The sequence below is a fragment of the Halictus rubicundus genome, chromosome 18 (genome assembly GCF_050948215.1).
Source record: "Halictus rubicundus isolate RS-2024b chromosome 18, iyHalRubi1_principal, whole genome shotgun sequence".
Lineage (NCBI taxonomy): Eukaryota > Metazoa > Arthropoda > Insecta > Hymenoptera > Halictidae > Halictus > Halictus rubicundus.
Genome location: NC_135166.1, coordinates 6,709,671 through 6,730,307, shown reverse-complemented (window position 1 = coordinate 6,730,307; position 20,637 = coordinate 6,709,671). Strand labels below are relative to the sequence as shown.

The 20,637-nt window shown below is 46.9% G+C and overlaps 2 protein-coding genes across 2 annotated transcripts; both read right to left on the bottom strand.

The window, feature by feature from the left end:
• Positions 1 to 478: 478 nt before the first annotated feature.
• On the bottom strand, positions 479 to 3,480 carry LOC143362997 (uncharacterized). Its single transcript, XM_076803573.1, has one exon. It carries the CDS (start codon positions 3,467 to 3,469, stop codon positions 479 to 481), a length of 2,991 nt encoding a protein of 996 aa, XP_076659688.1. The 5' UTR covers positions 3,470 to 3,480.
• Positions 3,478 to 4,473, bottom strand: LOC143362996 (uncharacterized). The gene is made up of 2 exons (XM_076803572.1): positions 3,721 to 4,473; positions 3,478 to 3,536 (listed from the first exon to the last, which is right to left on the bottom strand). Exons 1-2 carry the CDS (start codon positions 4,448 to 4,450, stop codon positions 3,478 to 3,480), a joined length of 789 nt encoding a protein of 262 aa, XP_076659687.1. The 5' UTR covers positions 4,451 to 4,473.
• Positions 4,474 to 20,637: the final 16,164 nt, after the last annotated feature.

The window sequence follows — 20,637 nt, the reverse complement described above, 5'->3', positions numbered from 1 at the left end:
TTAAAAATGATTAACGCCTTGACATTCGAATCGAATGAAATTCAAAAGTACCATTGATCGGAGGTACCATTTATTTAAATTGTATATGTTCCAGGGATGATAATAGACAAGTTCCTAATATTTGCTGTTATTATCAAACAATATTTTTCTGGCATAAGAAACAAATGACCTATCCAAGACGTCTATCTGCATGTCAAGGGGTTAAGGAAACAGGTGCACTCTCCCAAAATTAAATAAAATATTTAAATGGCTCAGGCATACAAATTTTGGGATTCTTGAATATTCTCGCGAATCTCGATATGATAAAAAATCCCGAATTTTTCGAGAACCCGATTAGTTTCGATCCGATGCCCTTCCGGCCTGTCCCAATTACAGGGTAACCGACATTTTCGGGTTCTCGCACACCTCTAGCGGTACTACATTTTTCATCGCTCTCTATTACCTTATAAGAAGCCTTCCTCGTGTTCAATCGGACTGCTCAAGCTTTTCCTTTTCCCTTGGCCGGTTCCTTCTTCTCGGGGTCCGGCTTCGTCGTCTTCTTTTCTCGTCTGCTTCTTTTGTCCTTCTTCTTCGCGCTTTCCGCCTTGATCTCGTCCAGGATCTCCTGCTGACGGACCTGTGTCTCGACGTGAATCACGTCGGGCTTCTTGCGGCTCCTGGTGACCGCGGCGGGAGGAGAGAATTCGATTTCCATGTCGGACGCGGTGGAGCTGGACGCGATCGAGGCTTCGTCTTTGTTCTTCACGATCTTAAATTGCAGCGGCTTCATGGGCTCGGACACGTGCGCCTCGTCCGGTGGCTCTTGCCTAATGGGGTACATCGTCACGTAATAAGTGCCATCTTTTCTGTGAATGTGGAGAGTCGGTGGATCTTTGGTCGCTTCCTCGTCCTCCAGCGCCGACTGTGCTCCTTTCATAGATGCAGAGGCTCTTCCACCGGTCCTCCTCGGAGATCTCTGTCGTGCACTCGTCGCCGATTTACCACGATTTCGGTCCAACGTTGCCGATCTTCCTAGACGTACCGCGCCTCCTTTTGTGCGTTCTAATCCCGGTCTTCCTCTTCCAACCATTGTTCTTCCGCGATCACCGCCGCCCTTTCCTCCGCGACCACCTTTTCCACGATCGGCCGATCTCGTGGTGGTCGCGGACATCGATTCCTCCGGGGTGTAGGACTCCTCCTTCGCCTCTTGAAGCATCGCGTACAGATTCCGGCCTATAGCACCTGGTCTCCAACCGATACGCGGCTTCAGATTTCCCGGCGTGGACAAGGTGTTCCACAGCCAGCCCATATTAGCCGGCACCCTCATGCGAATGTCTATGCAGTCCCGGTGCCCGTAGTTGATACCCGGATAGTAATCGCCAACAAAATAGACGTACCGCATTATTTTCTTGCTGGGTCTCACCACCTTACCCTGGTCGAATCCACCGTCAAAATCTCCTCCAGCGCCTCCTTTTTGACGCACAGTGGTTCTGATACGTCCTTTACCGCCTCCAAACTTTCCACCTTTTCCGCCTCGACGTTTCTTCGCGCTTGGCATTTTCCGACCCGCTTTTGACTTCGACGACGTAACAGCGGGGCTCAGCGCACCGTCGACGGCATCGATGGTCGTTTTTCGCCGGGATTTGCACATGGGCTCGCCGCAAGGGCCATTCTGCAGATCCATTATCCCGACGATCGACATGTCGCCGTCTCTATCACGAGTTTTGTCCTTGTCGTCGCCCTTCTTCTCGTCCCTTCTCTTCTTTCCGAGGGCTACCGGCGCGACGTCCGGTAGAACGGGTATAGCTTCTCGTACGATTCCTAATCGGGGTGGCACCATAACGGCTCCTAATGGGGCAGAAGGCGTGTAAAGCACCGGTGGACGATCGTCCGACGCCATGAGCGCCGGTCTGTTACACGGTGCCGTGCAAGAAGATTGCGGCAACGTTTGTTGCGACGTAGTTTGTTCTTTCTTCTTGTATTTCGGCGGTGGTTCTTTCGGCACGTAGTCTTTATCTACGTCTCTACCAAAGTAAGGACTCTCCGATGGGTCCATTAGACCGAGTCCCGCCAGGCCTGGCACCTTGCCGATAGAATCGACGAACTCCTGAGTCTCCTTGAAAGCCCGAATCAGACAATCGATCCCTAGACACGGTTGCTTCGAGCATTTTGCAACGCCCGTGTGCCACATTTGCGTGTCTTTGCCGGCACAAGCGCAGGCGGCTCTCGGACCTGTCGATGTTATTCGAGGCTTGCAGGCGTCGAACGCAGCTTGCACGCTCTGTTGCTTGGACTGGGAAGGTCTGACCGGCACCGTTCCACCGGAACAGCCGCAGCTCGACATGTCGTTCTCTCCACCGCCTTCCAAACGAATCGTCCTCGCGTTCTTGTCCTCGTACCAGGTGTAGTCGGTGTCGTAGTCGGGCCATTTGTACTGGGACGTGGGACCTAGGTAAATTTGCTCAATGTCTCCGCCGCCTCTGAGCCTCGTGGTAACGCAGTCCTGCCTGTCTTCCTTCGGGGTTAGATAATCATTGACACAATAAGTATTCGACAAAGAGTCGTCGACGGGTTTTGGCTGATGCGCGAGCAACAGTTCGGGATTCCTCAACTTCATGCAGCAAGGACGCGTGCAGCCGGAACGGCATTCCATCGGATGCGTCGATCGATCAGTCGGCTGACAGTGGCAAGTAGGCTCATCTGGGTACGCTCTGTACACTAATTCTCGGAACTTAGGATCGTTCAGCTTCTCGGCGGTGGTCAGATCCACAAAACCGGGATCGTCCATCGAAATGCGCGGCGGAGAGTCTGGACGTCTCAACGACGGCTCGGCGGTGTCCTTTTTGTCCTCGGTCGGAGCGAGATGGGGACACAGAAATTTTTGAATCGGTGAATCTTCTAGCATGAAAGTCTTCCCGTTCAGCAAGAAATGCTTCACGATAGAACTCCCGAAACAGGATAACCTGAGAACAACGCACACGGTACCGGTTACTTGGCCCCCTGGATCGATCAAATCGAAGTCGCTCTTTGCCACACAAGGCGTCGATAGTCCGTCAGTTTCTTTTCGGACGTTCGACACGTAGGTGCACATGCACGAAGGTAATGTAACCTTCACCGTGCCCACGAGATCTCGGTTTCCTTTTCGTTCGGAGGACTCCTTGTGGTACACTTCCAGACGCAGCGGAGCAAATCTTATGGCTCTGATCAGGCTGCTCGGCGACTTTGCGAAAAGGCACGATTTGCCAGATTTGAAAACGTTCGAATTTTCGGAGAGTTCACGATTTTCCGTACGATCGTCCCGTAGATTTTTAAGGATACTTAGCTCGTACTCCGGCAGATCGGAGAACTTCACGAAAATTGTTAAATTCTGAACGTTCGCGTCGGCTCGTTCCGGATTGAATTTCACTTTGTCGATGAACACCTCGAGCATGTACAACTGCTCATCGTCCCGAGCCGGTGTTCTTCGTTTCGATCTCGATGCCCTAGACATTCTTGACGTTACACAGGAATTTGGAGAAGAATCGTGAACCCGCGAATATTTTCAGAAATATCACTGGCTGTAACACGCCATTAATTTTGTGGTCGATTTACGACCGATAAAAATTAACCTATCCGTGCCGACACGTCGAGTTGATTAATTTTCCGTGAAATGTATCGCGCACGGTTACCATAGCGACGATCCGGGGACAACTTAAGACAGGCTCTATAACGGATGTCCGAATATTACATTTCACTTTTTACCCTTTTTGCCTTTTTTCTTTCCTTTCCCCTTTTTACGTTGCGCGTTAGGATCGATTCCCTTCAGCTCGTTCAACGTGGTTCTGTCGGGGAACTGCGAGGCGTCTTTATCGAGTCCTTCCGGATGGTAACTCGGCGGTACCAGTCTTCTCACGCAAAATTCTCGCTCATTCTCCTGATTCCGGAACGCGAAGAACTGCGGATGAAGTTCGTAGTGGGTCATGAACGACCTTCCGAAGCAGAGTAACTTGAGCTCCATCTGCAGCGTTCCCGAGTCGTTGTCGCCGGGATCGATCAAGTTGTACTTGCCCTTGACCACGAACGGCTTCGGCAGATTCTCCGGATCGTTCTGACTCATCGCGACTTGATCGCAAAGACAACCGGGCAAGGTTATCTCGGTCTCCGCTGTCGGATAAGTGTCTCCGACCCGGAAAACGCCGACCTTCACCATAGTCGACTGCAGTTCCCGTACCAGCTCCTTCGGCTGCATAACGAACATGCAGCTCCTCCCTATCATGAAATGCCAAGTGCAGCCTTCGTCCTCGGGCGGCGGTGGTTTGTACGAGTAGAAATCGTGCCGGGTGATTTCGAACACCGGGAACTTCAAGAATTTGATCTTTATCGCTATAGGGAATTCGCCGATGTCCTTCATCTTCTCTTTTGTCAGCGTCAGCTTGTCCACCAGCATCTCGACCATGTAGATTTGCTCGTCGTGACCACCGAAGCAGGACATCTTGCCGGTCGACGAGTTTCCGGATTATCGGCGGCGCGGAATAGGTGACCGAGAAACGCGATGGCGTTGCTGGCGACTTCCGGTACGAGGAATTTTGACGAGTTTTCTGTGAAAAACTGATCAACGGAGGGAAATTGTCAGGTATCGCGTGACGATCGAACTGCGAGCAACGTGAATTCACACGTGGACAGATTTGATTTCAATTAGGGGGTGTCGTGTTTGTATCATTTTTTCATAGTCGTTCGTTTCTATCATCGTACTTACGTTTCCCTCGAATATTATCGGCCACAAGTTCCGAGGCATTTAAGTTGCCGAGACGATGGCTCTCGCACCCGCAACACCTCGTTTCCGTATCTATAGATATCCCGTCATCGATACACGGATAAAAATCATCGACGTTCAGTCACGTATATCCCATCCACCATGCGCAACTCCACGGCGTTTCTGATTCTATTGCTGGTTATTACTTAGCTCCCATGGTGCTGTATACTTAATCCTACGGCGCGAAACAGGCTGCTAGAACCGTTACGAAAATCCGAAGGAAAGCCGTTCTCGTCCCAGCATTCTCGAGGACCTATTCACTATCGGTGTTCACGAATTTTCATTGGAAAGGAAGCACGGTAATCCATTGTTTCTTGAGAAGGTTAGGATAATCGCTTCCATAGCCGAAAGGAAGCTCATTGTTCGTACACGGTGAACGCGTTACCCCGACCAATGGATGTATTCTTCTGGGTACTGGAACCTAATCCGAATCGAAGCTGTGGTTTACAAACTTAAATATGTAAAATAGATGATCCAGAAATTGTTTATTCATCTCTTAATTTAGTATTTTCAATGTAACATTTCCATGACTATTAACCCTCTAATGCATGACTCGAAGTGTCCAATTTTTCGTATAAATTTCTTCTAACAACTCGAGGCTTTCCATAAATAATACGATTGTTGCTCCATTATGTAAAACTATTAGGTCGTTCCATAAGTTCGTGCCGTTTACTCTTGTACCATTTAAATTCTAAAAATAAAATATGTAATCACCCTTTCATTCCACAACCTCTTCTGATATTTTTGGCAAAGACACCATACCGTCATTATAAAATTTCTGAGGTTTTTCATTAAAATACTTTTCAATGGTGAATAATATAAACATATCCACGGCACGAACTTATGGGACGACCTAATACTTCTACGAAAACATGAATTCATCAAGGCATTCTAAAACCATTCAACTAAAGTTAAAATAGTACAAATTCAATTAATGGATCTCACTCGTACACTCGAAAGCTGAGACTTGTTGCTAGACTGCAGATGCTCAAGACAAATGCAATTATCTTCCCTTCGTTAAGGACGAGGTCACACGAGCGTTGAAGCGACGGACGTAATCGCATGAGCGCAATGCCTAATACTTTGAGGAATTAGGAAATCAAATGAGTGAAGAGTTAGCACGGATATCGCTCTAACGTAAACAAATTACACCGAGCATTAACACTTTGACTGCCAGACTAGAAACCTCAAAAATTCTAAGAAATCAAAGTACGTTATTTAACACTAGAACGACCGGGCAATAAATGCGACTGACGTATATTGCTTTGTAACAGTGACAAGACTGTGACCATTCAGACTTCATACAACTTTTATTGCAATATGTGCTTCAATGAAGAGGTTCATTAAAAAATTTCCGATGAAAACATTTTTACAATTTCAGTAATTGTAAAAGAAAAAATTAGGAAGCAGTCATTTTGACTGCTCCGGTCGTTCTAGTGTTAATGAAATAAAAATTGAAAAATCAAATGTATGATATTGAGTAGACACCCAACCTTCTTGCATTTTACAGATCCTAACCAAATTTGGTAGAATGAATATATTAACGTAAAAATTCATTTTAAAACCTGGACAAATAATTCCGTCACCCACATTTGGGTGACATGGCAGTCAACGTGTTAACACATTGTTGACCGGTCACAAGTTAACTCGTGTTTTCATGCCCAAACCAAAAAAGTTATATAAAAGATATGTCCAAAGTTTCATTTCAATGCATTATCTATAAATGGAGTTTATTGAAGTTTATTTAGATTGTTTTACTTCCACATTCAATTACGAAATAATAGCTGGCGATGAACGCGAGATAGCATCTGCGTAAAATTGCCGGTCAACAATGTGTTAACAACTTTTTGGAGTTTCACAGTCTAGCGTTTCTGTGGAACTGAAAGTCTTGCAAATCAATTAATCCTTTTTCCTTGAAGGTTGTTCTAATATCGTAACATCGTCGAAGCAGCATCCCGCCTCTCGTCGTAAGCTCCCATTTAAACGGATCTAAATCGCTCGGAGCTTAAATTGCAACACTGTATCCTCGAAAAGCCTTCGACCGGCGAGCCCTGGCTAATTCCTTTCTCCGTGGTGGCACGAACGGTCCGTGCGATCTTCGATGCGATACCGAATAAAGTCCATCCTCTTATCCGCGGTGGGATAGCCAATCGATTATAAGATCCATTGAAAAGCCGATTCATTCTCCACGCCTATGACAGGCGAGCGAGAGCGCAGAAGAAGTTCAGCCCGGGCGAACGGGCTGAAGGGGAGCGATGTCGAAATAAAACGTGAAAAGACGGCCTTGGAGCGATTCGTCCCATTCCGTAGACGCGGTTTCGGTGGCCACCGAAAGCGACCGCCGGGGCACCGACTGGGCCCCGTCGGGCACCCGAACACCGAGGGGCCCCAAGTATGCGCTAATTGGTACGGGCGCGCGCACGCACACACGCCCGACAATTCTACATAAAAGAAGAAGAGATAGCGCGCGCGGTGCGGTGGTTTCTGAAGCGGTAAAAGGGAAAGAGGAAGGAGATACCGTGAACGGCGTTTGGCCCCTGGCTCGTAGAACGCTTGGAAGCCGACCGGGCAGAAGTGAAATTCCGGGCCGGGCGACACGGCGGCTCGTTAAAATGCTTCTGGGGGTTTCGGGCGCGGGACGGTCCAGGTAATTGGCGATTAGCGATTAAAACGAATGGACGTCTCTTTCCCTCGCTGAGCCTTCTATCGTTCTCTCTTTTATATCCTTTCTTCGGGGCCCCTCCGTCCCGCCAAGCCACGCCATGCCACGGCCGCGCGAGGACAAAGTAACGTTCGGCAGAGGACGCTTTTATCGGCTGGGCCCTAGAGAGATCCCTGCCACCCTCTTCCCCCTCTTTCGCCCCCCCCCCTTGAACGCGGTCTATCTCGCTCCCTCGATTGGCCGATTTAATCTTCTCCGGACGGTAACGATGACACCCGACCGGGCCCCATTTTCAAGCTTCTTTCCCGCGCGACTGGGCCCCGGGAATGGCGTCCTTAATCGTGCGACTTGAAGCAGCAATGATCACTTTCCGGACGAGATTGGGAGCCGTTTCTTTCTTTCGGGGCCGGTCGCCTGGGAATCCGAGCGCCTCCGGGGCCACACGAACGGTCACTGGCATCCGTATCACCGGAAATAAATACCGAACCCGGCGGACACTAATTCGATCGTATTTAGCTCCCCTGGTCGGGTACCTGCTTAACTGGGGACACGCTCGTTAAATGCTCTCTTAATTACTGTTTACAACCGCGATTATTAATTTCAGTATTTCGGTTGTCCGGAACGACGATAACATTTTTACGACTGTGTGCCGACCGTCGTCGTTGTCGTCGTCGTCCTCGTCGTCACGACGCGCCGACAACTGGTTTCTTCGGGCCGACCGGTGTGTACCGACTGTTTCAATTAAAAATAACAGCTTAAGCGTCCCCGTTTGAACGTCACGCGACGGCAAATTACTTTTTTAATTGAAATCGACTCGTGAATCGGAAACACTTTCTCGGAGGTCGAGAACTGTAGCTGCACGAATCGCCGGTAATTAATTGCGGCTCGTTTTACGAGTGGTTACTTGTCAACGTGTCAGGTGCATGAATCACGAGTGATTGTTTATCGATAACGGTAACTTTATTACTTCCCTAATTGAATGGCTTACAGATGCAAGTCGATATGAAATGATCTTCGAGGCGGCGGAGTTGTAATCTGTAACAGAGTATTTACGACGACAGCTAGGATTGCTTGCAAGTAACCAAGTTTTGACTGCACAGTCGTTACATACGCCATTTTACCATTAAAAATATAGGCTCGCATAAAAAAGTTATAAGAAAACAACTTTCTGTAGTTTTTCTGCGATCTTTTCAAGATGTCTTTTTCACGTCGTGTAGTAAACTAATCTAGCTTCTCAAACAAATTCGAATCGTATGGTCCAATATTTAAAAAATTATCGTTTAACAATATCCGAAGATCATTACGAGTGACTGTACGTATAAGTAAACTCGTATTCCGATAATGTTATTAGAGTAGATTCAGAATATATAGACACAGGGTTCAAGCTGATTCGGACTCGGATATTCACATTTTAAGCAGATTTCAAAACCTCAAAGATCTTTTTACAAAAAGTATTGTACTCGACAGCTGGGAATACAACGCTTTGTCATAATTAACCCTTTGCACTCGGCGCTATTTTCATTCTAAAACTAAATTTTTCTTCCATCTTAGAATATTTTCATTTGATTCATACGAAACTAATTCGATTTCCGCATATAATATTTAAATGTTTAGTAATCTATTAAATACAAATTTTGTAATGTAACAAATATTTTGTAATATTTTTTGTAATTTCCTTGAAATAATGCCGCAACAATTTCTAGTGGTGCTTCAGAGTCACCACTCGAGTGCTAAGGGTTAATCCTCAAATCTACAGAGATAAAATGTGGAAGAAAAAAAGATTCGGGGGTGGGGGTGGGGGCTCCTCAAACCCATACTCTTCTTTACTCGTTTCTTCTAAAAAAATTAAAAAAAAAACAGTTTTGTAATATTTAAGTGTACTTATGCCGCGACGCGTAGTCTGGTGTTTTCTATCTATGCACTGTAATTTTTCATTAAACTTAAATGTACAAACGACAATGAATAATTGTTTGAGAATTTTTCACCCAAGAAAAATAGTCCTAATTTAAAGTTTTCCAACCTATGGGTTCAAGGAGCCCCCCCCCCCCTGGGAGTGCTAGAATTAATAGAGAAATCACAGGAGGGCGATGTCCTGCTTATGATAACCGCCGCGGCAGATTACGGGAAAAGAATAGAACGCGCAGGTCGTTTACACAAGAGCCGAGAATCTCTTTGTTCGCGAAAGAGGAAGGGTATCGGCGATCAGAATTATACAGCGAGACCGCGGACTCGAATTAAATGGCCGCTTAGAGGCTCGGAGGATCGACCATTGTGATTTGCGATTTTTACCACGGTAGCGGAGCCGGAGGCGGCGAGGTTAATTTGCCTTTCCGCCGATAACCGTTATTTCGGTATTGCTCGAAAGCGGTTACCCTTGTCCCGAGGCTCGTGGTATCGAGGATTAGTCATCAGGCTAATCCGAGGCGAGCGTTGCGCACGCGTTCTCTGCCGAGCTGCTCGGCGTTATACATCTTTCGCGGGACGTATCATTCGTCCACGAGAAGATGCTACGCAGAACCTTGTAGACAAGATAGTGGGGGAAAAGCTATAGTCGAAACCTGAGCGACGTCACGAAGCTACAGTATGGATCGTGACGCTACTAGCTAAGGGAAACCGGAAGCCGAAAGTAACAAGTTGACTCTGGACCACGATTACGCGAAAACTATTACATTTGTAAAACAATTTGTGTGTTAAAATGTTTCCTAGTTATCTGACATTATTTAACCACGGTATTTTCGATTTGCAACAACTAGTAAATTGTGGTGTTATCGATGACTGTACAGTAAATCAGTCAAATAAGTTAATATTATTGCTGCAAAAGTGAATGTCCAGTCTGGCTCGACAGAGGACCGAAAAGGGTTAAGGGTGGAATTAGATCTAGTTTACATTGGAGCTTCGATACTAATGAAGAAAGCATCAATGAAAACTACTCAAAATAACTTTCTTTGGAGTTGCGATATTCGCATGGTTTCAGTTATCTAGTCACGGTGTAGGCGTTCACAACGACGAATATGAGCGACTCAGAAGAGGAGTTACAATTTTGAAGCGCTAAAAACAACGTAAACGGCTAATGCAGTTTATTCTCGATGTATGTCAACAACACGGGTCTTGCCAGTGTCGTATATCGTGCAGGAGACATACCCGACCTGTGTTATGTTTACATTCCTCAGCGTCCGAGGCCTCTCGAGCTTGGTGGCCCCTCACGGGGTATACCCCGCGGTAGTGGGGATAATTCCGCGACGTTTATCATCCAGGCCTTGGCGACATATATAGAGAAATCGCTGTATATCGCAAGCGTAAGGTGCTATCCTATAACGAAAGGTATGAATAAGGCTGAACAAACGGAGATTCCCCGTTATTTGTCATTTCGCGTGGCATCTTCACGTGCAACAGATCTTGACCCAAATAAACGTCGCGCGATCGGTTAAACGACGTTCCGGTGGAAATGACGATCGTGCTCGAAAACGGTCCCACGACATTATTTCCTGCACCTCTTTGCTACCAGTTGTTCTGCCGCCATCTCGGTTCTACGTACTTGTTACAGTGCACCGCCGCGGAATACTGTTCGGGTTCATCGGCAATTTGAATAATTCTCTCCTAAGGAACGGTTTCTCATCTCGAATTCGCCTAACGTCCGACGTTTTTGTTGCGCCGGGGCCCTTCTCGCTTGCTATTTACCGCGGAATGCGAGTGCTCCTGCTGCATGCTAGTTTGCAAATGCGCCATTCCCACGGGGAAAAGTCCAGCAGAAGAGCGCTCCTCGTTCTCCACCTGACCGTGTTCCGTTTCCGTTTTCCAGGTAGCCGTCCATTCATAATCTTCCACGATATGCTACGCAGATCCCTCTGTCCCCAGGGGAAAGCTCTGCTCGACGTGGCTGCATTTTTAGCAGATCCGCAGCAGAACTTGCAGCGCAACTGCTCGCAGGAAACCGTCGTTGCAACCTGCCCGCAAAGAGATAGTCGATTGAGCATGATTGCGTATAATTGGCCGGTTTGGTTCGTTATCCGCAACCCATTGTTGTTTATGAATACGTTCTACTTATTAACGGTTATTCATCCGAAACGGATACAACACATGAACACATCAAGTGAATCATGTTCATTTCATAATTTCATTTCGCTCCTTAAGCGTCCACATATAGCTCGTGAGAAGTCAGTAGCAGAATTTAATGATGCTTTAAGAGTTTAATACGGGTTGAATCTAAGAATATAGAAAACAATATTTTTATTAATATTCCTAAAAGGCCTCGTATTATAAGAAGCAAGCGTGACGTTGAAGGATCTATTAAAAATATCCTCAGCCACGGGTCATAGACTTTCAAAAATTATAGAAATAGAAAGATTTCTATCCCACTCCTATTTGCTGCAATTCAGGTAGAAAATGTTTATTTTCCAGAAAGATCCGCTGTCTGTGTATCACTAGTTTACACCGAGGGATAGGAATTGCCCAAGTTTTCGCTCGAAGTCGGAACGCGAGGGACTAATCTTGATCCCGAGTGGACCGAGGCGGAATTTTTCGCGAAGAATGGCAAGAAAACTCGGAAAACAAATAATCTGCACGCGAGATCGTCGGCCAATCGGGATCGTGGTTAGGCTTTCGTCGATTTCACGGGCCTACCGGGGTGCCGGGATCACGAGAGCGGAGCGGCGCCCCTCTCGGATTTTCGATGATCTAGATCCGAGTAGCACCAGGAAGCCGGGACCGAAGGCAAAATTACCGGTGCCAGTGGAAGGAGGCCTCGTTCGCTCGGCTGAAGAGGTCGGAGGTCGATAGCGGTACCTTCTTCAACGGAGGAAGGCCTCATCCTCCCCGTCCTACCACCTATCGCGGTAGTGTGCGCTGCACGCTTCAGTACGAACGTTCGCGGTGAGGTACATGGCCGCGCGCGCACATACACACGCTCCCCTTGGACTTGTTCATAGACCAAGGGGGAGAGAAAGAGAAAGAGAGAAAGAGAGAAAGAAGCGGTCGTGCCGCGGGAGGCGAGTGTTCGTGCAACGAATACCACAAGGATGGCCGGCGGCGGACCAACTGCTCTCGAAGAACGACCCGAAGGAAGAGGTGAAAGAGGGGGCCAACGAAGAAGGAGGAGAAGAAGGTAGAACAAGGAAGAACCAGCCGGCAGGATATTAGAAGGCACTCTCCCGCGGCGCTAGACGAAATTTGTCAAACAACCGGCTGATCCCAATTTGTTCTGGTGCGTGTCTTTACCAGCGGGGCGAACCAGCCGTAGGTGGTTTCTTCGGGATGGTTTTCGGGGCCGGGGCCGGGGCCGGGGCCGGGACCGGGGCGATGAGTGGATGGATGCTGCGCCCGGTATCCTAGCTACCAGCCGACCGTATTAGGTTATTAAAAGCTGGAAGATTGATGCTCGCCTCGTTTCCTTTTAACCCGTCGATGCGTCTCACCTCGTGACACCGAGGGCCAAGGTTCCGCTCTCGCGCCACCGCGCCGCGCCGCGCCGCGCCGCGCCGCGCTGCGCTGGCGAACGTTCGAGAGAATTATTGGCACCGCGCGGCACGTATACCTTCTTATCGTAATTGTTTAATGGTGCTTCAAGTGGCGGCGATTGAGCGGGGCGCACGGATCGCGATTATCTGGCGAAAACCGTGTGCCGGGCGACCGAACGAACGTTGACGTTCCTTCAATTTGCATCGTTCGCGGGTAATCGCGTTCCCAGAACTAATTTAGCGGGCCGGCGCGGCGCGGCGTATCGGACAGGACACGCTCCCCCGATCCTTCGTTAGATAACATTGCTGATGATTATCGGGCACTGCCCCGGCGATTTCTGGCTCGGATACCGTAAGCAGGCGAGTTAATGGCCGCGCGTCAGATGCCTGGCGCAAATTAGCTGTTTATTATTTACCGCTTGACACTTGCTCGACAGGGGAACTCCGTGAACCGATATCCAAGTCGAACTGTAACGAGCCACTGCGCGCGCGGTAATGGTCGATGGAAACGTCTAAAACATTTCATGCTCCGCGTTTTTCAAGAAGGCGGGATACGTCGCGACGCGCGTTTCGTTACGGATCTCCGTCGTGTCACGCTCCTTCGGAACGACCAAGGGCGACGCTGACACGCCGGAGATAACGCTTCCAGATTCCCATTCAGTTGCGCCACAAATTAGCAGAATTAATGACCGACGCCGTTGCCGCGGCTCCTCGTGACGACAACGGCCCGCACGGCAACGAGGGGCCAAAGTAATTGCGTTAGACTTGACATTTATTTTACGACGGTCTTTCGCGCTCGGTTAACCCGGTACGCGACAATCGTTTTCGCAGGACCGAGCGAACGCTGACGAGAATTATCGCCAAAACGAACCCGGACAGTTTTCATCTCAAGGTCGAGCCCGTTCGGCGCGCCTCAAGGTCCCCGGGTGGGTGAACGAACCCCGTCCGCGCACGGGAACTTTTCTTTTTTAGCTAACGAAGTTTTTCACTCCGTGAAAGCAACCTCGATGCGGTATGAAAATTACTCGTTGACGGATCGTCGATCGCCATTTCGCGCAACAGACCACCGCGAACGCGATCGAAGACGAACGACTCAACTTCTTTCCGCGTATCGCGACAATCGACGCCGCAATACGCTTTTTGCCGCGCTCGATCGTTCCTGGAAAATAGCTGTTACAGTTTCTAGTCTACCGCGGTCTACCGGATTGAAAACTTCTTGTTCATCATCGTCGAATGTAATTAACACGTTCCCTGCCGCGTGCACCATTTTCGGTATACGCCGAGACTCATTCGCCGCGCCAAACGGTCTTTTTCTCTCGTTAAACGGTGCAGAGACGAAATTACTGGTGTTTGCACTACTTTTTTCAGAAATGCAAAAGGCGAACTTCAATTTTTGATATGGAATGCTATGTATTTATATCGTATGATCGCGGGTGTCAAGACACAGAGTGTGAGTGTAAGACACAATGACCTTCAAGGTCATACAAGGTCAGAATGGAAGAAACATTATGAATGGTGGTTCTCCTTTTGGTGGTTCTTATTATTATTCGAATTTTTTCCAGTGTTACATTCCTAAATTTTCACAGTTGGTTGCGAATAATGATATGCGTTATTGCGAAAAGTGTATACAAATAGATTCTGATGAAATTTATAGGAGAGGTAGTTTACGGGAAAATAGTTAACTTGTGACACTTAAGAAAATGATAAGTGCTTATAGAAACTATTTGACAACGGGAATCTCGGGCGAAATCAATAAGGCCGGCCTTTTTAACACAGATGATGGCTGATAAAATAAAATACGTGTCATCCTTATTCATTTCGCACGAGATTCCCGTTGTCAAATAGTTTCTATAAGCACTTATCATTTTCGAAGTGTCGCAAGTTAAAAGACCAAAAAAATTGTTGATCGCTACAGCTAAAGACCACCCTAATGGATATCAAGAGGACCACGGCCGTGTACGGTACACAATTGCAAAACAAATTCGTCCGCGCCAGTTTTTCTGTTCCCGATGCAGACTTCCGGCGGACCGACGTTCTGGGTTGCATTGCGTAAATACGTTCAGAAAATTATGCAGGTACAAGATCGCTTTAGAGCGGTCATGTATGCACGTGCAGTTCGCGTTTAAATCGTGTAGCTATCGGAAAAGATCGTTACCAGGAACCATAAGAGCCGGCACGTCGGCACGAGACACGCGGGATGAATCTTCAAGAACCGGGTTAGCAACGGCCGTTCCCGGCCGGTGTAGCTCGGCCACGGGAACCGGAGACGGTGCAGCAGTTTGCCGGAGAAAACGGCCGAGCACCCACTTCTAGTACCTCTAAAACACTTTAAAGGGGAATGAAGCTAGTCGTAAGGGTATATAGACTGTCGTTGCGAGGAGCCCAACCACAAGGTGCAAGTCTTGGAAGCGAAGCTCGTCCGGCGCGGCGCGTACCCGCCTGCCGGAATACCTTATCCATTAGGCTATTATTTAGACAATGTCTGAATGGTCTGGTGTACCCGAAGGCCGGAGCCCGTAACTCCGCGGCCGGGGCAGCTTGTAATTTGAAAATTACCGGCCGGCGCCCCTCCCCGAGAGGTATCTGAAATTAATACAGCCCGACGCGCTCGAATTATTTCAACAAATTGCGCTCCGCGCAAGCCCGATAATGGTTCGCGGTTCATCGTAGGCCTGGTTCGAGCCTCGTTACGCAACGATAACGGAGTGCACGCCGGTCCTTTGATTCACGGCTTGTCCTCCGAGAGATACAGTTAGCAGGATGTTATCGCGAAAATTGTACCGGCGCCGCGCACAGAAGCACGAATTCCTGTCTTCGCCGCGAGGCGAAGTTAATTACCGCGTTCCCTAACGAACGCGCCGCGCGGCAGCCGCGCCGCCGCGAAGCTACGTGAAATTTTCACGGCTACAGAATCCGCGCGTAATTCCGTGCGTTCAACGATCTACGCACGATTACATTCCTGTTGCTAAATAGAAGTGGAACGCTGGTTAATCGCGCTCGCCAGGAATTACGCGGCTGCTGCCCGGATAGCTTATTCCGCGCGGCGGAATCGAGCCAGTACTACGGTGCTCGCTCAAATTTGTCGCCAGATCAGCGGAATTTACTGGAATTGAAATAGTTATTTTCATTTTTTCCGAATTAAACACGTTTCCCAAGCAAAAATACATGACACACATTTTATGAAAATTAGAAGTAAATTTATGTGCAAATACTGTTCTTTACTATGAATGTTTTAAATTTTCGGTGTAATACAAAAATGGTACGACAGATCAGGGGAATTTACTGGAATTGCTGGGAAAAAGTTATTTTCATTTTTTCCGAATTAAACACGTTTCCCAAGCAAAAATACATGACACACATTTTATGAAAATTAGAAGTGAATTTATATGCAAACACTGTTCTTCACTATGAATGTTTTAAATTTTCGGTGTAATACAAAAATGGTACGACAGATCAGGGGAATTTACTGGAATTGCTGGGAAAAAGTTATTTTCATTTTTTCCGAATTAATCACGTTCCCCAAGTAAAAATACATGACACACATTTTATGAAAATTAGAAGTGAATTTATATGCAAACACTGTTCTTCACTATGAATGTTTTAAATTTTCGGTGTAATACAAAAATGGTACGACAGATCAGGGCAATTTACTGGAATTGCTGGGAAAAAGTTATTTTCATTTTTTCCGAATTAAACACGTTTCCCAAGCAAAAATACATGACACACGTTTTCTTTGCAAATACTGTTCTCCACTGTGAATGTTTTAAATTTTCGGTGTAATATAAAAATGGTACGACGGACTGTATCTGTCTCGCTTCCGTTTGCTATATCTTTTAGTTTGTCGATATGTCCCCGAGTCTATTACTCGAAGAGAAATGCTACCCTTTAACGTTAGAATTTTATTTCCGGATCCCAAACTTTGCAAATTTAAGTGAGCACTACTGTACATCTCAGGGTATAGTGTACGCCGTATACGCCACCACGGTACACGTTTGCCGCATGATTAAGCTCTTCCGATCGCGGAGGTCGTGATCACGAGCCTGCTGCACCGATGTATGCGATCCTCCGTACGAAAATCAGGGCAAGTGCTTCCTCGCGGGAACCGTTTCGCTGAGGATTCTCTCGACGATCGGAGACCCCCGCTCGCGTTCTCAGGGCTCCCGCCATTTTTATCACGAGCCAAATGCCCCTGATAAGTCGGCGATAAGCATCGATTTATTCGATTTAACTCTTTGTGTCTTCATGATAGCCAACAACTGGGTTAGCTCTTCTAATTCAATCCCTGTCCGCTGCTGCTCTGGGAATTGGAGCATTTGTATTTTGATAATTGATCCTCAGCACTCGATTGACCACTCTGATGCGCTACTCAAAATTGTTATACCATTATTCAAATTATTGTTCACAGTATTACATTTTTTTGTATTCAATGGATTACTAAACATTTCAGTATTCCATGAGGTATTATATCACTTTCACATCTATAAAATGAAAGAAATCGTATAGAATGGAAATATTCTAGGTCGGAAGAAATGTTAGGTTTTGGAATTAAAATAGCTCCGAGCGCGGGGGGTTAAGTTGGATCACAGTTAACATTCAATTCGGGAAAGAATGTACTTTTTATCTGAATGCGTGGAAACTGTCGTGTAAGAAAAATTACTTGTGACCGGTAAATTGACTTGTACATTACAGAAAGACAATAACTCGAAACGTTATTTACTTGCGAGGAAACCAAAGAATACTACCAAAGAATCTGCGATCACAAACAACACATCACTGTTTATTTTCAGTAACCTAAGCTGTCCAATTTGTCCTAGGTGTGTTTAGAGATTACATTGTTCCAAAATGAAACGTTTCAACGAGTGAAATATTTTCCTACTACTATAAACTTGGTGCTGATTTAAAAACATACGAGTTTACAAAAAAAAAATTTCCGGGCCTATTCAAGTTTGCGAAGGCGACCCTGGTTTCACTATGTAAACAAAGAAATCGAAGTCCGCAGACGAGTAAGCCAAGGATGAAATCATTCTCGGGATGTTTGACTAGAGTGGAAAACAGGAAGCCGGGTGTCTCTCGTTTCAGATATGAAATGACACGTTGGTCTATAACAATGACGTCGAACGGTAACTTGTATTTTGAACCGAGTTAGCATCGGGCCGTTATCCCGGCAGTTAGGTCGCGCGTAGAACGGAGGAAAGCGGCAGAAAATAAGAATGACATAATTCAGGGAACAGAGGGTAGAAACACGGGGAACTCCCATTGGTCACCGTTCGGTTTAACGAGAGTGACTAAGAATAGACGGGGATCCCGGCGAGAGAAGAGAGCCGGAGAAGAGCGAGTAGGCAAAGGGAGCCGAGTTAGGTAAAGCACAAAGGTAAGGGAAGGGAGGTAAAAATGTTTGGAGAGAAAAAAAAAGGTGGAGGATGGAGAGAGAAGAAGGATGGGGACAGAAGGGAGTAAAACGGGGAGAACCGGCGAAGGAGGCGAATGAGGAGGAGAGAGAGAGAGAGAGAGAGAGAGAGAGAGAGAGAGAAGGAGAGAAGGGGTCCAGGGGGGAGAGGAGGGAGTGGACCACGTTGAGGTCGCGACCCGTAGCCCGCAGGCCCCCAGTGAAAGGCCCAACGGCGATCCGCATCCGCGGGGCCCTGAGCGACCGAGACAGCCGAGCCACGTTTCGATCGAGCGAAACCGAGACGGACGCCCGAGCCCTGCTGAGGCACCGTGAGCCGTTTCTTAAGATCGCGTTCTTCTTAGCGAGCCCACTGCCATTATGGCGCACTTAAAGTGGCAATCGTGTGGAAGGCAGCACCGCCGCGCAATAGCCACGAGTTGCGCAACCTTCGGTGACCCCACCCTGCTTGCTAGCCCACCGTGAATTGCGACCGAGGAACGAGGCACTCTTCGACGCTCGATAACTAATAAATCGCCAATAAGTCCGCCAAGACCGGCCCTGAGAACGGCCACGAGCACCGGAGCGCCGCGGCGGAGAGACATTGTTGCGAGCCACGATGGGAACATCGATCTGGATGTTCACCCTATCCGCTCCACCATGTTCCCCCAGCAGGAAAATCTTGATCCCCAGCTCCTTTCTATCAGAAACTCTCGCCCCGAATCTACTAGATAATTGCCGGCAATGTCAGCTTAGCATTCTCGCCCCCTGCACTACGATTTATATTCGACGGTCACAGTGATTAGAACTTCTTTGCCGTTCTTAAGGGGGCCGGCATGGTTTGAAATCCATATACGTATGCAAGGGTCAAAATCTAGACAAACTGCCGCTTCAATATTGCAATGAGCAGTTCAGAAGTGGTCAATTGTGTTTTCTAAAAGTCCAATCTACGTCTGTATAGAGCCCAAATTGCGAATTTCTACCTCATCGTGGAGTAATTTGTAATATTCGGCAGAAAATTCGAATTCTGAAGCAAGTATGACGTCACAAGATGGCTGCTTCTGAGAGATTCTCTTAATTTCGAGAGATTTAGTGTTCGTATCGAAAAAAAGGCTCTATACAGACGTACCAAAGACATGTACAAACACGGTGGTATGCATTTTTAATTAATTACGTACTTATTTAAGACGTAAAGTATCTAGAAAAAAAGGCATAGCGTAACATAGCGTGACAGTCAAGGCCAAATGCCTGCCGGCCCCCTTAACACTAGGTTTACGGGACCCGTCAAATTGACGGGTTCTAATATTTTTAATTTACGGTTATTGAGATTGTGAAGATCCATCTACGTGGAATTGCTCAACAAATTTATTTCTTTGGGTATATATTATTTTAAAAATGGCTAAAAACTTGAATAGACTTGAATAGAGAATAAAATACTCACTTTTAGTGCTCCGTAAACCTAGTGTTAAGGGCCGGGTCTTCGAAGATTCGCGATAAGGTAGAGTGACTACATTACCGTCAAAAAATGGTTTCACGTGCCTCAAGTTTTCGTCTTCAGGTAAGAATATTTTGTCGCTGGTAAAGGGCTCATTCGAAAGAGGAAGGCTCAATCTAGCGCGCGCTGGTCATGAGCTGACGAGATTATGCGGATATTTGGTAACATAAGCGTTAGAAGTAGGCCAAAAATTTTGACGATGCGCATGTCGCGGAATCCAAGCATTTTTATGCCATTGGATGAGTTTTCTGGATGAAATCGAGAGCAGCCCGCATTAGAAAATATCTCCAGCTACAAATTCAGCTATATTTTGTCTTGATTCTCTGCGAAATAAAGCCAAAAACTTGAAGCACGTTTTTAATAATACAGAGCAAAAAATGTGACAAGTTTAGTCACAGACTTAGGACCCGTAGGATCAAGACCAAGACGGATCTTAAGTCTGTGTCTGAAGGCTGTGAATAGAAATTATTAATTAAAAAGTCACGCGACTATCCCGGGCCCTTAACTTTATTCGCACCGGCGATTTTTTAATATTTTTAAAACCAAAGATCGACAGCTGAGAATTTCTCAACAAATTGCCTGAACGCGACAGCAATTGCATTCGTAATTGAAATTGTCGCGAAAGATTTTATTTCTATCTTTCTTGAATCATTTCTCGAATCACTTACGTTACGGTTTCTTCTTCAGTTACGTTTATCGCAGGTACTTTGCGGTTCATACTCGCATGTAAAAAGAAAGGTAATCCATATTCGTTGCAAGTATACATTCACTCTAGAGCTTAATAAGAAATATAGTTGTACGTGGAAGAAAAGGAACGAGAGTAATGCTTATGTGTACTATACAGAGATTGAAATCTTCACCGCGGATCTG

Excerpts from the sequence above, each read along its gene's own strand:
- LOC143362997 (XM_076803573.1), bottom strand. The coding sequence starts at position 3,469 with ATGTCTAGGGCATCGAGATCGAAACGAAGAACACCGGCTCGGGACGAT.
- LOC143362996 (XM_076803572.1), bottom strand. The coding sequence starts at position 4,450 with ATGTCCTGCTTCGGTGGTCACGACGAGCAAATCTACATGGTCGAGATG. Across the intron at positions 3,537-3,720 it reads AAAGAAAAAAGGCAAAAAGG|CCAGTGATATTTCTGAAAAT; the intron begins GTAAAAAGTGAA and ends GGCGTGTTACAG.